The 19,077-nt window shown below is 33.2% G+C and overlaps 3 protein-coding genes across 4 annotated transcripts in view; 1 reads left to right on the top strand and 2 right to left on the bottom strand.

Moving 5' to 3' along the window:
* The window catches only part of LOC136269578 (E3 ubiquitin-protein ligase TRIM71-like), a 139,807-nt gene that overhangs the window by 21,409 nt on the left and 99,321 nt on the right, over window positions 1-19,077 (bottom strand). Inside the window, exon 1 of one of the 2 annotated variants that reach the window (XM_066070943.1) lies at window positions 11,786-11,906. The exons of the other annotated variant lie outside the window; for it this stretch is intronic. The gene's annotated coding sequence lies outside the window, so the exon portion shown is untranslated. Of the gene's footprint in view, window positions 1-11,785; window positions 11,907-19,077 lie in introns of those variants that run through there. 2 annotated transcript variants of the gene reach the window in all.
* The window catches only part of LOC109620061 (E3 ubiquitin-protein ligase TRIM71-like), a 130,465-nt gene that overhangs the window by 46,802 nt on the left and 64,586 nt on the right, over window positions 1-19,077 (bottom strand). The window lies entirely within an intron of this gene.
* LOC117680691 (uncharacterized) lies at window positions 1,304-6,453 on the top strand. Its single transcript, XM_066070950.1, has 7 exons — window positions 1,304-1,431; window positions 2,326-2,423; window positions 3,269-3,337; window positions 3,531-3,617; window positions 4,416-4,611; window positions 5,931-6,070; window positions 6,267-6,453. The coding sequence occupies exons 1-7, from the start codon at window positions 1,388-1,390 to the stop codon at window positions 6,446-6,448; spliced, it is 816 nt and encodes a 271-aa protein (XP_065927022.1). The 5' UTR covers window positions 1,304-1,387; the 3' UTR covers window positions 6,449-6,453.

Below are 19,077 nucleotides of genomic sequence, written 5' to 3'. Positions count from 1 at the left end.
CCTGAGGGAGTTCCTCGGCATCTCTTAGATGTTGATTTCCGGGGCGTTGCTTGCTTCTTGGCATATGCATGCATTATAAATGATGGACCTCTTTCTTCATGTTGTACTTGTTTAGCATATTCATGTTGAAATGGCTGCATCCAACAAAAAAATGAAACTTACAATACACACATTCACATCTTGATATTCTGTACAGAAGCTATCCTTAAATCAAAATCAAATTAACTGTGTATACTTTGTGATTAAGTGGGAGGTGTAATGGGAAATTGACATATCGTTTTGCTGTTTATTACATCCAGAGACACATATAACAGTTAGTATATACATCCCTGTTACATCTTTGATAAAACCAGCAAAGTCATTAAATCAATACATGACAAGTACAATGCTCCCAGGAATTGAACCTGGATCTCCATAATCCATTTTAAAGCTTGGATCAGGTGTGTTACCTTTACACCAAAGCAGAGTACTTTGGTTTGCACTGATATACAAATTAATAATATAAAACGAGCGGGTGGGGTGGGGGGCAAAACATATAACTCTTTAAATGAACCCTTGTTTAGCATTAAAAGATTGATATTTGGACGAAACAAGAATCCCCCAGCCTAACGGACGTAATTCTGACCCTCAACGTTGAAAAAAAAAATTATGAAGCGACAGAAGCTAGCAAAGTCTGACCGATATCGCAAAAGCTATTCTTGTTTACAATTGTCAACGAATTGAGACACGTATTGTAAACAAAATTGGGCGATTCGTGGGTCAATAATAGTATGTATGGTCTCATCAAACTAAATTCTAACTATATGATTAAAAAAACCGGCATGACGCAGCTAGAAGTATGACAAATCGGTTTGAATACGTTATGCACATGCAAACTTACCATATCGGACGCCATCTTGGATTGTATACAGGGCGCCGCCATTGCAAGGTGCATGCCAGAGGCGTGTTCAACAACGCGAGCGCTCGCTAATGTTCGCGAGCGCTCTCTTCTGAACGCTGGTGTTTTCCAAAACGCTCGCGATCGCTCGCGAACGTACCTGTGAGATAGTTCGCCTTCGAATTCAAAATGGCGTCGATTTCAAGTGAGAACATTCCTGCAAAATACATTTTTGTATTTAAGTGCATTGAGATTATTTATTAATCAATATTTTACCGGAATGTTAAATTCCGCTTATATTTCTCCTTTTTTATAGCGTATTTTCATTTTTTTAGTTTCACTTTCTTCAATTTTCAGAGGGAACGTCAAAGAAAGAGTTTATATTGTAAAGATGTGACAAACTGCACCATTTTTTGTCTCTGTTTTTTAAAAAATATTTGACAGGGTAACAAATAATTGGTTCTTTCTGTCATATCTTGTTGTCGTCTGCTGTCTACATTTACATGTATCATGGCATCAACATCAAAGAACAGTGAAATGAATCGGCGAGGAGAGTAAGTTTTTTTTTATCACAATAGGCCGGTGTATTTTTTTCGCGTATCAAATTCATCATGGTAATTTGTGTACTGTCCTCAAATTTAAATCAAAATGTAAATACTTTATGTATTTATTTTAAACGCTGCACCAGCGATATCATCAACTGATTTGTAGATTTTCTGAATTTGTAGATACATGCATGATATCATCCAAAATATACAATATTCAAAATCATTGTAAATTTGCAGATATTTATTGGTCCTTAATTGTTTTATTATTTTATTTTAAAAAAACAAGGCTCTGATATTTATAAATATTGTTGTAGTCAGCTATATATATAGGCCTAGTGGTTATCATTAATATTTATGTCAACTGTTATAATTTGTCTGATTAATGTGAATATCTGAGTGATGAAAAATTTCATGAAGATAATAATATATCTGATTTGCTAATTTGCATGCTCTTGGACACAGGCATGAACAGATGAAAGATTATAACCACAAGACTGATCTACTTAGGTTATTTTTTAAATAAACAGAGAGTTATAAGGTTCATCAAGGGGTTCTCAGAAGCCAACTAAGTTCATATCCCAGTGAACTTTTTAACACTGCTGTTCATTTGATAAAGGGCTTAGGCAAATAATATAAGGAATTAGGAAGTGTGTTTGCAAATGTAAATAATATCGATATAAATAATTTTGTATAAAAAAAAATTTGTGTCTAAAATTATTAGCATTTCAGATGTATATTGTTGATTTTAATTAATTTTTGGAAAGGGCAAATCTTATGTCCGTTACCTCGATTAGTCTTAGGAAAAACTCAGTGGTCCAGAGACCAAGGCTGATCAAGGAGATGGTCAGTGGAATTATTTTTCTATTTTAGTTTTTATTTTAAGCTGTTTCAACATTTTAGGTATTATGAAACCATGGTACTAACATTTCAAGATGCCTCCCATCCAGACATTACAGTTGTTGTGGACAGGAATGAGGCCAGAAGAATCAGAGAAGGAGGTTTAGTCAATAGAATCATGATGTTTATATATGCACATTATATAAGTATCTAAAATGATCATTAATATCGTATATTTACATTTTCCTTTGTCTTTGCCTGTGATAACACTACAATCGATTTTGTACTATATAACTCATAAAGCCAAATTGAGGCGCCAGCGGGGTTTGCTTATTTTTATTGTAATATTTAGTCGTAAGATGGTTTACAATTATATAAATATAAGTAATAAGGAATCATTCTTTGAATATTATGAGGTGATAATTTCGGTCGGGGCGTGATCAAATCTATCATAAAGCACTTCGGGCTTTATTGGATTTGATCACGCCCCGACCGAAATTATCACCTAATAATACTCAAAGAATGATTCCATATAAATGTACTTAATTTTTTCATAAAACTTGTTATATTATTTTCTTAGTAGAATGTAATAAATGTAAGATTAAGATAATTATTTTTTGAAAGCTATAGTCTCAAAGCTGCAACAGTGTAATTTTCGCTTGTGATGTTGCACTTTAACAGGGTTCAACATATGAGACGTCAAAATAAAACATCATTTTACCATTGAGTACCCTATCTGTGTTATTGTGATATATCTGCCATAGCTTCCCCACACTTAACATTCAAAAATGACATGGAATGAAAATATTATAATTTAAAGTCAACATGTATGAAATATATTTACATTATTATAATGATAAATATGGATTACATAAAATGAAATAGAGTTGCTGTAAAGTGTTATGAGATTTGACATTTTGTACTTTAATTAAAGTTCTGAAATTAAGGTTAATCTGCTCTTGTATGACTTTAGTGCTTATCATTTTTTAAAACTCTATATTTTCAGATATGCAACTCATTGAAACAATTAAAAAAAGATGGAAAGAGACAAATGCACCTGCACAGCAATGTGATAGTATGGATATGTTGTTTTAAATATGAATTAAATCTACATAGGAGTTGAAAGCTCTGTGGTTTAAAATTTGGACAAGAAAGAAATTTATATTACAATGAACACTGTTCATTAAATGAAAATTCATTAAAATACATTTTCCAAAAGTTTGCTGAAATACATTAATCTAAAAAAAAAAAACATGTTAATTTTACAGAAAGTGAAGCCTCTGCCACAAATGCCACCACTGCTGAAGATTATTGTCATGTTGATGAAGACTCTGTAGGCATATCTGAGAAACAAGGTTCTTTTTTATTTTATTTTTTTACAAAATGTATCCTATTGCTTTATCAAATCTTCTAAATATCCTATTAAATTAGGTTTGAATTTGTAATATTTTTTCATATCTTATTATAGAGCTTAATTTTGAGTCTTTTTCTTCTCATAGCCTTAAAATGGCCACAACCACTTTGCAGTCCTAAATATATACCCAATACTTGTATTTTTGGGGGTGTAACATTGCAATCATATAACTCACTCAATTGAGCAATACATGTTTTTATTGGACAAACTATCAAATATAATGTACCAGGTTTATCAGAATTTTCTTGTACTTTATGAAGGTAAGATGGTTTTAGATAATTATGTAGTGTGTTTATATTCCCCATCTACAAATGTATATCTGTTTTATCCGCTGCATGCACTCCTACCTTTTCCTATCTTTCACCCATATATTTATCCTACTCTTTATTTGTGTGTTTATCCCACATTTTAACCATTTTTTACCCATGTTTACCCTAAATGTCAGTATGTCTGAAAACACCTATGTTCTTACATTTAACTGTCTTACCTATAGAGGCTTGTGGGTTCAAATCCCACCACTGCTTATTCAGGAAAGTATCCTTGCAACAGTAGTGTAAAATTTTGGTTGGTCGCTATGAAATTACTAACTACAATAAAATCACATTCCTTTTGTTGTAACTTGTCAATGTCTGTTCATTAGAAATTGTTTTATTTACAATGATGTACATCATTGTAAAAATTGTTATATATTTTATACATGTGTTAATATGTAAGTGAGTGATGCATCAATACATTTCAGACTCTGTTGTAAATAAATGGAGCAACGAAGCAGTGATGTGCTTGATTACTTTGAAAAAAGAACACTCTGGGATCTTTTCATCCAATTTGACAACACAGAAACAGGCGTGGCAGAAAGTATCGGAGATGATGTGTCTAGAGGGCCATCATTTCACTGGAGAAGAGTGTGACAGAAAATTTCGATCACTTAAAATGAGGCAAGTAGCACATGTATTGTATACTTTTTCATGCTGACCAATTTGCATGTTCTTTGTCCTCTCAATAATTTTGATGAAGGTAAAGACTACAAAGTGTGACGCACACTTGTTTCCATGCAATTGATCAAACTGATTTTTTCTATGGGGTGTTATCTTCGCTTTTTATTGATTTGAAGGTGGCTCACTACACCTTGAAATAGTTTGAGCAGAAAATTAATTGATTGTGACAGATAGCATAATAGTTAAGAAATGTACAAGTCAAGTAGGCGAATTAAAACATTCAAAAATTTAATTCAGTAATTGTGAACAAAAGGCCAAGGCGAATTTGAACTCATGATCTGGAAGTCACAAGCCCGATACTTTAACCACTGAGCTACATGTACAACAAACTGGTTCACACAAACAATTAAACAAAACATTTAAATCATCATGTTCTGATCTACTGTCTTAAACAGTATAAGTCTAGGTGTAGTGAGGTACCTTAAACTGCTTGTGGATTTTTCTGAGAAATTATTAATATAATATTTAATATTATATATAATATAATATAATAATTAATAGCAAAAAACAACTCAGATAATAATAATATTTTTACATCATAAAAGCAAAAGAAAGTTTCAAAGGTAAACCATGACTTTGAGGGTTAGAAGAAAATCACAATCTGGATTCAGCTTTCTGAACTTTTAACATTGTTTTCATGAGAACAAATTTAACTTGCTTATAAACTTCAGATTAGGAAAATAGATAAGTAGATGAAATGAGTGTGTGTGTGTATATATATTATATAGAGAAAAATTAAGAAAAGAAAACATGAAAAACGTTCAATATAGCTTAAGCGCTTTGATTTTAAAATCTTCAAAAGCTATATAATTACATAGCTTCTGAAGATTTTAAAATGAAAGTGATCAAGCTATATTGAATGCTTTTCATGGTTTTTTGTTATCATAACTCACCGCCCACTGTGAATTTTATTTGTTTCAATATATATATACATTCCAGTGTCTTAAAATTTGTCTGTGATAACATTACGAATCGATTTTGTACAATACAGTCCAATAAATTCAAATGGCACATTGTTGGGGTGCAAGCGGATTTGCATAGTTAATATATATGTTCTAATTTTAATTGTACAACTGCTAAAAATATATAAATATAAGTAATGAGGAATTATTCTTTGGATATTTTGAGGTGATAATTTCTGTCAGGGCATGATTAAATCTATCATAAAGCCCTTTGGGCTTTATTGGATTTGATCAACCCCCTCCCTGGACAAAAATTATAATCTCATACTCACAGTTTATACTTGCATGATTTGTCAGATATAAGACAATTAAGGAAAGGAACAGCAAAACTGGAAATGACCGCCAAACCTGGTTCCATTATAACCAAATGGATGATCTGTTAAGAGGTGATCCTGCGGTGAACCCCGTAAGTTTGGCATCATCGATGCAAGCTGAAGGTAAATAACCAACCAAAATGTTGCAAGTTCAAGTTCATTTCATTTTCTAAAAACATACAATACATGAGGTACAATTTATATAATCCCATACATCCACACAAAAACATACCACACACACACATTGTGTATCAGAAAAACAAAAGCAGCTAGGGTTTAACATTGTTCATTAGTAAATGACCGTACTATGCTCACATAGGAGAACCAACCACAAAAAGACCACCCTCCAAAAAAAGACGACAACAAGAGCCATCATGGATAGTAGAATATAGAGGAGAATTAAAGACCATGCACGCAGAGCGGATGGAGTTAGAAAGAGAGAAACTTAAACTAGAGGAAAGGAGGGTTGCTGTGTTAGAAAAACTATTAAAAGACAATTAAAATTAGTATCGGATGTGTTCATTTATTTATTTACCTAATTGATTAATCTAATTTTTTTCGTTTATTTATTTTAAATTTATTTATTTACTAGCATACATTTATTGTATCAAATCCTCCTGTTCATCTGATGTCATAGATAGCTACAGTTTACTTATTCAAAGTGAAATTCTTAAGCGAATTTAGAAATTCAGATATTTAATGCATATACTGGTATATTGTATTATTCTTTATACACATAGAAATACTTTACCTATATATTACTATCAATTAATTAATTACAGTGTAAAAGATCATAATAATGATTAATGTATTATTTTTAACTCGGCATTTATATGCAATTCTGAAGATTTGATGAAGAGTTTTGTGGACTTTGTGTTTATGCACATTTATAGAGAGGCATATTTCATTGATAAAGCTCAAAAATAGGGCATGGTAGTTGAACTAAACAAACTTATATTAATCAATATCTGCATAAAAATGATGCAAAATTTGGTTGAAAATGGCCAAGTTGATGCACTTCAGATTTAATCAGTAAAATAAAAGATTTGTTAATTTTGGAAAGCTTTGACAGATGCAAGAACAGTGGATAAAAGAAAAATTCTGATCAAGATAGCTTAATACACACATATTTGACTAATTATCTCAAATGATCTAGCTGAAACAAATACGCCACTAAGTGCTGCAGAAAGCTAACGCATAATATATATTTTGGATGAAAATTACAATTTTTTCTGTAAAAGTTACAACATTAAAAATTGATTGGCATACACATAATGATACTTTGCATAAACAATAGTCTATCCCAACAAATTCATTATTTCTTGGCGTTTTTCAATACCTGAAAGGTTTTCGGCACTCCTCTCAGAAATCTCAGAAGTCTCACTCCCACTCTCATTCACATTCTCATCCCTCTCAAACTCAACCATGTCTTCATCAAAACTCTCATTCATTAAAATAAAATTATGTAAAACACAACAAGTCACTACTACACCAGGAATTGCCTCAACCTTTCTCATATCTAGAAATTTTAACTTTCTTAATTTGCCTTTTAACAGGCCAAATGAACGTTCAATGTCCACTCTGGTTGAACTGTGGGCTGCATTGAATTTTTTTTGCTCTGATGTCAAGTGCCCATTATCCCGAAAGGGTGTCAATAACATATTTGATAAGGGGTATGCTGAATCTCCCAATAGATGGTACTTACCTGGGAGATTCTGGAGAGCATCATGAAGAAGGCTATTCCTGAAGACTCTAGAGTCATGTACAGAACCAGGATAGCCACAAAATACATCTAAAAAGCGTAAACTACTGTCGCACACTGCCTGCAGGTGCATTGCAGGAAAACCCTTCCTACAAATGTAGGAATCCCTGAATGTTGTTGGTCCACTGATGGGAATATAAGTACCATCTAATGCACCAACAACATTAGGGAAACCTGCCCTTTCAGAAAATTTCTCCGATATTTGAGTGTATTCTACATCTGAAATCGGCCATGAAATGAGATTTTTAAGAATCTGATGCCTCTGCATGACCTCCGTAAACTTTGAAAGGTAAAGATGCAAGGTACCCTTGCTTACACCAAATCTATCTGCAACACTGCGGAATGTCTCAGTGTTTCCAAGGTACCATATACAAGCTAATGTTCTTCTCTCCAGAGACACAGTTTTAGTAAGCGAAATCTCTGGCCCAATTAGCAGTAGTAGTTTCTGAAAATACAAAGATGCATAAGTTTTTAAGCTATGCAATTAATTGGTGAATGCAAGTACATTAGTAATACATGAGCATCATTTAAATAGTGTACCAGTAATAACAGTTTGAGTAGAAACTAAATAAAACCCAGTACTACATTTGGAAATATCTTTGATTAAAATGGATGATTTATATGTATTGTTTTCAAGTCATCAAAAAACCCCAAACTGGCCAAACATATATGAATTTCTATACAAAGAATAAGGGAAGGAGTTGTAGTTAGTAATTTCATAGTGACCAACCATAATTTTTACACTACTTTTGGCCAAAATACTGTGTGCAGCATAATTTTCACTCCTTTAATTGCTTTATTTCTTCTCCCATTAATAGACGTTTATATACATGTATGTACATTGTACTTGTGAAATTTAAAGTTGAAAACTGCGATTTTTTTTCTCTTCAACCATAATAGCTTGACACGAGCTGAAAATAACATTGTACACAGTATGTTAATGAACGTGTAGTGGTGGGATTCGAACCCACTAGTCCCTATATATAAGACAGTTAGGGTACAAAAACAGAGGATTATAACATACACATATACGTATATATATCCATGCAGGGTAAAAGGTAGAATAAGGAAGGAGTACATGTAAAGGGTATTAAAAACGTACAAAAAAGATAAAACACACGCCGTATGTACAGTACAGACATCACTGATCAATGTTTTCAACATAGACGAGTTTACTTACTTACCTGAAATAAATCAATCTAGCATTAAAACTATATACAACTAATTAGTATAATTATAGATATATTATAAATGTACAAAATAACCCATTCTTACAAGTTAAAAAAAAAGATAAATATTTCTGAAGATTTAGAGAACTGAGTAGTTTATTGTAATGGGTTTTTTTTTCAATGACATAGTTTTCAATATTTAGTTGATGTATCCGAAAGATCTGAAAAAAAAAATAAAAATTGAGATCTTATTTTACAAATTAAGACTGAGTATTATAATATATTTACATTATCAGTGTCTTTGTCTGTGATAACACTACGTATCGATTTTGTACTATATAACCCATAATACAAATGATGCCAAATTGAGGCGCCGGCGGGGTTTGCTTATTTATATTTAAAGATTTAATCGTACGATGGCCTAAAATCATATGAATATAAGTAATAAGGAATCATTCTTTGAATATTATGAGGTGATAATTTCGGTCGGAGTGTAGTCAAATCTATCAGGATTATTGGATTTGATCACGCCCCGACCAAAATTATCACCTCATAATACTCAAAGAATGATTCCTTATTTAATTCTGGTTGTAACGCGGTTTCTGATGGCTAAAAAGTTATTTTATATCGTATAAAGAATGTTGCCTACGTCATAGTAAGACTAACGTCAAAAACATATCAATACGCCTGACGTTACGTTTGAATTTTGTACAATTTTATGTCATTTTAAAGGATTTTATCTACAATGAAGAGTAAATAAAATTAAATTATAAGCAATGAATTCAATATTTATTAGTTTTATACGATATAAAATGGTTTGAAACATTTTATGCTTTTTTATAAACCACTTAGCGTAAACTGTCTCAAACCATTTTATATCGTATAAAACTAATAAATATTGAATTCATTCCTTAATTCAAGCTGAAGAGATCAATGTAAAAATAAGTTTATCACTTAACAAATTTACATTCCCAATAGTTCAATACCTCAAAAGATGACCTTGTCATCCTAAAATGTGCTCTAAACATTGGATCTGTGTATGTTGGTACTGTCTCTTCCACATAATCTTCAATTCGCCCTGTTCCAAGGGGAATGCAACTTTTATCAGATATACAAGAGCTAATCATGGGGAAAGCTTCCATAGCCGTTGTCAGGTAGTCAGATTGCATATCTTCATAACCACAGTCACTATCCAGCAATGGCAAAATTGAAGTTATACTGTCCAAAATAAATATGGATAATTTTCTTTCAACTCATATATATGTTGTATAGAAAACACGAAAAGCATTAATTTAATATAGCTTAAGCACTTTATTTTAAAACACTCAGAAGCTATAAATAGTTTCAATATTTGTGTGTACCCTCTCTTTATATATATAGATAGGATGTAAATCCACATAGGCCTATAATTCAAAGGCCTGTGCTGTTTATCAGGTACAGTACAATCACTAGATTTAGCTACATAGCTTGATTTACCTACATAGCTTTATTTACCTACCTGAAGTAGGTTTATTTAGCTACTCAATCATACTTTTGTCTTAAATGGGCATTTGTACTAAAGGTCGCACTAAAGTGCGGCAGTAATTTTCAAATGATCTGAAAACAATTCATAAAAAAATCACTCTTAAAACTACTGCTCTTTTTGCGCAAATGCAGTCAAAGTTTTAAAAGTTTTGGGGCTATGTATAACTGTTTATGTGTTACCAAACAGCTATTTACTAAATGGAACAACAACGAAGAACAGTTCTGGTTAACATGATGATTGATTGGTAATAATTCAGCACAATATGAAGTAATCACACTTATCCATGCCTCATCGCACACAAGGTATCATACAGTTAATCAAACAATAGAAATGCATGTGTTTCTTAAAACTGCTCAAACGCAGTGATGTTTTAACTATTTTAGCTCTGGGTTGCTACACAGTACAAAATATAAATTGACAGTTCCTTGCGACTTTTTGTCTGTTTTACATAAAATGCAAAATTGTATAAAGGTAGCTAAATAAACCTACTTCTGGTAGGTGAATAAAGCTATGTAGGTAAATCAAGCTAGTGATTGTACTGGACCTGTTTATAGTAAAGAATATCTCAACAAAATAACTTTATATTTGAGGTACACTTACAAAGTTTTGTATAGTGTTGATTTACACAAACACCATTTCTAAAATAATTCTTTAGAAGATACACTATTAAAAATCATATACTTACCCCACTCTATGAGAATCACTGCTCGAAGCCATGATGGATGGAAGCAGACGATTTTGAGATGCAACAGACGAACCACTTAAATGATACTCTGTTTTTTAACGTATGATAACAGAGACAAAAAAATGGTACAATATATTACATCTCTTGATTGGGCTAACCTTTCATCCATAATCCTTCCACAAGATGCCTTGGATAACATATTTCGGAGAAAAGATTGTAATTGTTTTGTGCCAACAGGAACATCCCCAGTATAGTTAAAGTTTAGAATCAAGTCCGGTTTATGATTCCGTATTCATCACCGATGTTTTTTAAAATCACATCTCTCTACATACTTTCAGAAATTTTAAAATAAATAATTTGTTACCAATTGGACGCCATTTTGGTTCCAAGGGCGAGCGCTCGCTTCCGTTCAGCACATCACTGTTCGCCACTGTCGAATGCGACAGCGAGCGCTCGCGTTGTTGAACACGCCTCAGGCCTTCTGTGCTTGCACAATCGGAAGGCCTCGGGAACCGTGCTTGCACAATCGGAAGGCCTCGGGAACCAGGCTACAATGGCACTGGTCTACACTGTTTGTTCGGTAACTGATGGTAAAACATTTAAATAATGCCCACGGTGTCCACTGTACAATTTTGATTATGTTCTTAATTATTATTTCTTTATAATCATTTTACTTATTCATTAACAAACTACAAACCTTCACACTCGCAACATGGCGATTCGGGTATTTTCTCTTCCGGGTCTGGTTACCTGTAAAATAGTCACGTGATTTCTTTAGTGCATGGTAGGTCAATCCAGGGTTGCCTGCTTCCTGCAAAGTTTATATTATATTATAAACATTTGTTCGTGATGGGACACACTCAGAATATTGACAAAGGTATTTTGTCAGAAGTTAAAACTTTTGGGACGTGCTTAATAACGTAGAAGATACGTGAGGGCGGGGGGGGGGGGTGCCCCAGGCGCGGATCCAGAAAATTTCGAAGGTCGGGAATCGAGGGGAAATTTTCTGGCATAAAGTACAACAACGTCTCTAGCCACGGTCTTGAGTCCATGTAGGTAGGAGAGATTTATAGACATTGGGCGTGTTTTGCGATCATGTAAGTACAGTACATGTATGCTTGCAGGTTTTTTTTTTCAGAGGAAGGGGATAGGGATGGTCGCTTAGAGACCAACATATGATTAGGGGGTCCAGGGGGCGAAGTCTTTAGAAGCGTGAAATTAACCTCAATATCGGCTAATATAATTATGTTTATTAAAAAATGCATTAATTTGAGTGAAAATAAGAATTAAACAATTCAGTCAAGTGTTTTTGTTATGTTTTTAAACATCGTGCAAAGGTAAATAATTTGTCGTCTTTAAATATTAGTCTTTCTAAATCGAAGTGGAAATTTACAATTTTGATTTTAAAAAAAATGCATTTAAGGATTTCCAGTCAGAAATCTTGTTTTCTAACATCATGCAAAGTTGAATATTTGGTCGTCTTTAAATATTACCAAGTCTATCTAAATCGAATAGGAATTTTACAATTTTAATATCAAAAATATTTTTTTAAAATTGCATAATAATAACACTTCAAAACAGTGATATGATGTTCTCTCATCATTGAAATCGTCACGTGTCTTGACTATCTACATGTATATTATTTAATGGACTTTTTTAAGGACAAATCACGAATGTTCAAGTATGTGCGTATTACTAGACAACACAAAAGTTTGAAGAAATTTAAATCCAATTTTTAAGCTATTAAAGGAAGAGGAGTTGGAGATGGTCCTATTATGCAGGATGCTCTTATTCTCTTAATTTTAGAAAGAAATAAAGCTATATAGTTCTCAAAAACAGGTGGATTAGATACTAGTTTACATATTGAGATACTTTTCGAGGGGGGGGGGTGGCAGACTCATCCAAATCTTCAAAATCCTAATCCGTGTGTGTGTGTGTGGGGGGGGGGGGGGCTGGCGTAGTATATATCTAACTTCTTTTTCACTATTAATTTCCTTACTTTCATTTTAAATTTTAATTTTTTACAAACTCCAAAAAAAGGGGGGGGGGGACAGGATAATTCAATTTTTTATATGTAAATTCAAGAAAATTAGTTGCTGCGAGAAAAAGTGTGTGTGGGGGAGGGGGGGGGACGGTCCCCTGTTGCTACGTGCATGGCAAACACCCCTCTTCAGTTATACAAATACAAGCAATGCCGAAACTGATTCTCCTTTAAATGCATTTGTATTTGGTCGATTTTAATTTAAATTCTTTTTTTCTTCCCTTTTCCTCTCCCTTTCTCCCTCCTTTCCTTTCTTTTGTATTTTCAAAGGGGGGGGGGGCGCAACCCTCTTCTGGATTTGCCTCTGCACAGATATATGTAAAACTGATGTTAATTATTTGATGTTTGTTTCAACAGGAAAGAGATATCTGTCACAAAACATTTCTGTTTTTGCGACTTTAACCGGTGTTTTTACCCGTATTAAAACATCACTTATATTGATTTTTGAGGGTCACTTCTGTCTCTCGGGTAGTGGCACTGAAAAAAAACCAAGCTCGACGAAAATTACATCTTAACGAATTTAAATAGTTCATATTTAAGGTAAAAAAAATAATTATATCAGTCCATTTCCCCTCATTACTATTTTAGATTTGATAATATCACCGGGGAAAATAAGGTGTTATACATCCAGTGTTGAAAATTGACCCGGGGGGGGGCACTTTTCTACGTTGAATCGGGTGGCAGTGAATACAAAATTTACTGCCACCCGGTAAATTCAAAATTGTTGTATGTGTATACTTTCATGCACACTCTTTCCTGTTAGTGTAGTAACTTTACTGTATCTGTCTTTATTGTTGATATTTTTGAGCGTTTTACTTTGCTGTGAAAATGTTATATTAGGATAAATAAAGATTTGACTAAATATAATGAGCATGATTGATACAAATGTTTTTTTTTCAACAAATAAACAATTCTGCTTATATTTGCTTCCACCACTTTTTGCTTGATATTTCAATAATAGTAAATACCTTTGTGCTTAAACTACGTTCATCCACTAATATAAAAAATGTCCAGATTATCTGTTTTGAAACGCCCCCTCTACCGCTTCAGGTTTCAATACACATCCCGAAATTGAAAGTCTACGGAGAATTTGCATTGCAACAGCCATTAATAAGCCCGGATGATAACGTTATAAATTTGCGCGACGTATTCCGAGTGTAGAAAAGATGTAAACATTCCCCATTATAAATCTCCGTAAGGAATCTGTTTTCTTTCCTGTGAATTTTTCTGAGTGGAAAGGGATGATTGTTTAATGAAGATATCTTGGATATATTCCCTTTTATATTAACTATTTCAACTGTATTTCTTTCACAGGTATGTGTAATTTTATTAGAAATCATCAAAAAGCGATGGAAGCAATAACTTGGGACAGACTATAACTTGGGACAGACTATAATAGAATATACGGCAAGTTAGCAACCTCATTTGTGCAAGGATGAAAACCACTTAATTTTGCATGTATGGTTTCTAAATAGCTTAACAGAGGTTTATTGTTTTCGACAATGAAATGAAAAATAAGTCACACTTATATATGTACATGAATATAATTTAACTGTGTTTGTGAAACTTAACAACAGATTAACGATACGCTGTGATAACCTCTTCACCACACTCCGCCCAATGGTAAAGTATCTCTATTCTCAACATCAGTTGGTCATCATCACATAATTTGTTTTACTCAAATAAATGTACAGTACATGTTAATGTAATTATAAAATGGCAGACAGGATTGATCTTATTTATGTGTCCTTCTGACATATCGTCATAATGCCTATATTATATAAATAGTGCCTGTTTAGGAGGGTAAGAGTTGAAATTGGCACCCCGAGAAAAGTATTGTCAACCGACGCGAATGGTTTTCGAGGGGTGTCAATTTCAACTCTTACCCTCCCAAACCGGCACTATTTATTAAATTATACTGAATGTCTTAATTTCAAAGAAAACTTAATACTTTTATACATGTATATGAATGATGTGACCGTACGCGCATAGTTTACGCGCATGTAACAATTCGTTGTGTTACCCGTTGCTAAGTGTGTTGTTAACGCTGAGGGTAATAGAACGGATTGTTATATTTTCATGTTAAATACTGAAATCTGATTGGTTAAGACGCAGTTCATGATCCTTTCTATTACCCTCAGCGTTAGCAACGCACTTAGCAACGGGTAACATTAAAAAATGTTACATGCGCGAAAATTATGCGCGTACGGTTCGCTGTAGAATTCACGTTATTCTTATATAAAAGCAGTAAAATTTTCTTAGAAATTAAGACATTCAGTATAACAAAATAAATAGTGCCTGTTTGGGAGGATAACAGTTGAAATTGACATCCCTTGAAAACCATTGCCAACCTCCGCTTTGCGTCAGTTGACAATGGTTTTCTCGGGGTGTCAATTTCAACTGTTACCCTCCCAAACAGGCACTATTTATATATTATCAACTGCGTCTAAACCAATCTGATTTTAGCATTTCACATGAAAGTATAATAATATTAATTGGTAATTCATTTTAATTGCTAAAATTCAAATTTGTCAAAAGGACAGTACTAATAAAGAATTTAATGAAGCTATATTAATCAAACGCAATTCAAAGTCCATAACCCCCCATCCCCAACACACACAAACACTTCCTTACTCACTTATTATGATTGTATAATGAAAATAAATCATTATTAAGGTGTTATACAGACGAGGATGAATGAAATGTAAGATAACAACAACGGGGTATATTATACTACATTTCTAATGCCACAGTGTTCATTGAGATTATTTTGTCTATAAACCGAATAACGTACACATTCTAACGTAATTTGACTGCGTAAGAACCATCACCTTCTATAGAGAATAGAGAGACACCGTGGATCGTCACCCTGGCTAGCAAAAATTAAGAAGAACCACCAAAGGAAACAATTTTTGCTAGCGCTCTCGAGCGCTAGCAACTACGTTAGTCTTTTTAACTGGAATACGCATGCTCGACTCCATAGTAGGGGATTCTGGGAATACTCTACTACTATAGATAAACTGTACCATTTGAATTTCGTTTTATCATCTTCACATGAAGTTTTAGTGTTTTATTTAAAATGTCAAAAAAGTAACAATAGCTTAGATCTTATAATGCAAAGTTATTTTGAATATTATAATAAATAGCTAGCTTTATCTTAAATTCATTCAAGCTCGGAAAACAACCTCGGATATGTTTTCCGAGCTTGCCGGAAAGGCCCGAGAAGATACGATTGCTACACAACAGTACCAATGGTTCTTGGAAATTGTCACCTCGAAATTGAAATAACAGTAGATATATAATGATTAAGGTACGGGCAATGAGCTATGCCAATGCCGATGTGAAGCCCACTCTTGATTCATAATTCTAAATTGAGACCCCACTCCAGCACAGTTCCAGTACACCACCGTGCCTTCTTATTGTTAATTAATCGATTCAGGAATTTAAAACAATGTTTTAGAAATCTGCTTCTGTGTTTTAGGATGGCTACGGCGCTAGCTCACCAATCTTTTTAAAAGATAAGCTTGTATTGCTTAATGCTGACAAGAATTTAGGAACACGAAATATACCCTCTTTTATCTTGGCCTACAGTCATATCAATTCTCAATTTCAGCGCATTCATTCATCCGAAAACGCTATCTTCATATCACATAAAACACCACAGACGACAAAATAACATCCGCTTATTATGACATTTATAGCTGTAATGATAAAATAAGAGGCCCATGGGCCACATCGCTCACATGAAAACAATAGCAAAAACTGATCAAATCACCTTTATGGAGTCATATACAAAACAAATGGACAATGTAGTAGAGAATATCTGGCTTAATTTTTTTTTTACATATTCTTATTGAGCGACTTTTGTTGTTTAAGTGATTGTTGTTTTAACAATTTAAAAAAAAATAAACACGCTTTAATGATGCTTTGATACATAATAATATGACAAATTTTAGCATAGTATTTTTTTAAAGGATATTTTTAATACACATTGAATTTCTTATTCTCTTATTTTAACTTCTTTATAGACAACAGAACGAGTTTAGGGGGGTCATGCTTTGAACAATTTAAAATCTAAACTATATTCCAATATTTAAATTTGAACCCCTCCTTGGAGCCCAGTTATGGTTAAGAGGTCACAGAATCTACACTTTAACAGTATGATTGCATAGTTATAAACAAAGAACGAACAGCCGGTTGTTTGGTATAAGTGAAGGTTACCATGATGGAAACTACAATCTGCTTGTGTGAGAACAAGCAAGTCCGTAATCTGAATGTAACATGAAATAATTCAAGTAAAGTCAACAATAAAGTACTGTATGAAACAAAGCATGTGATATATTTTAATAAATACTGAGATTTTTTTTAAAAAAAGCTAAACAATGCATCTGTGTTCATATTTACGCATAAAAATTAATTTACCGGTAACTAGTTAGATTATGCTTTTTCACAATTGTACATAAACATTTTTTTTTCAAGAAATTATGGAGGAAATACTCAGTTGATGACAAAATATTAAATCCTCTCTCACCATATTACTCTTCAGCTGTATTGACATGACTTAAATCAAAGTGAGCCTGGCTCCAACAGTTACCTACGTTAACTGATGTCTTCAACACTGACATATCAGATCCACTCCTCATATCAGTCTGACTCTTGATGAACAACTCTATTGTGAAAATCTACATCAAAAATAATATGCTTCTCTCTCAAAGTTCACCATATGTCCAATAACACTCTCTCCCTCTCAACCCCCCCCCCCCACACACACACACACTTGGAGGGTCTTTTCTCTGTGGTTACCCTTTGAAGCTGTAAATTGGTCAGAAGACTTACACCATACATATATACATGTAGGGTCATACCTCTCTACATACAGCTGCTCTTCATGATGTTAGTGTCTGGTATGTTACCATGAACAGTGACGCCCAAGACACTTAATGAAGATGAGGCAGCCAAAAAGGATGTAACAGTGTTATAGAGATTAAAGTTTTCAGCAGACCTCATCAGTCTTGGGCAGTCACAGTTCAATGCCAGCAACCAAACTTTACGATGCGGTTGGTATAGTAGATTCATTTTAAAGTCTAAAATAAGAACTTACACCTATTATCGTGACAAAAATATGCAATGCAATCGGATTTAAAAAGTCACAAATAATTTCTGACTAATATTTATTGATATGTATTTAAATATTGAATAAACACTGACCAGCATAAGAAATTTACATATCCCTCATGATTTCATTTCTCGGTTGGATATGATAAACTTACCTTACCGCGTGTTGTTTTATTACATTGGGTTCATTGGGGGTTAAAAGATGTACCTCATTACAAGTCTTGTCAGAAGAGAAAGAAGAGGGATGGGGGGACAGGTTCCCCTCTCCCTGAGTTCACGGTATGGTCGTGGGATCTGCATAACAATAGAAACGATAATGTCGATAAAATGGAAGTAAACATCAACAATGGCATTATATTGATTCGTTGTTTGGCAATTCAAAATCTGTAATAATTCTGTAAGGTTTATGTCAAATGTATTGCAATCAACACTGCAAATTACATTACATACACACTCTGAGAGTTTTTGAGAGAGATAGAGAGGGAGAGAGAGACAGACAGACAGACATATTCAATAGGAAATAATTTAATTAAAATTTTGCTAACAAAAATTAAAGTTATCTTAGACTAAATATTTCAACAAGCACACATCCTCCACTTCCCAACCAATACATCAAACCAAACTTTTTTAGAGGTTGATGTTACATACACATAGCTAAGCCCACACCAATATAATTTTTTGTTTATCAGACATGCAGTGAAATTGATTTACAAATTAAAACTATTTAAATTGCATAAAATAGAGCGAAAATAGAAGAGAAAACAGCACAGATTTTCCTAGATGCGGTAAAATTGATAATAATATTATTTGTAATGTTTTACTTAAATACTTAG

Source organism: Magallana gigas, chromosome 9 (genome assembly GCF_963853765.1).
Source record: "Magallana gigas chromosome 9, xbMagGiga1.1, whole genome shotgun sequence".
Taxonomy (NCBI): Eukaryota; Metazoa; Mollusca; class Bivalvia; order Ostreida; family Ostreidae; genus Magallana; species Magallana gigas.
This window is presented reverse-complemented; position numbering and strand designations above follow the sequence as displayed.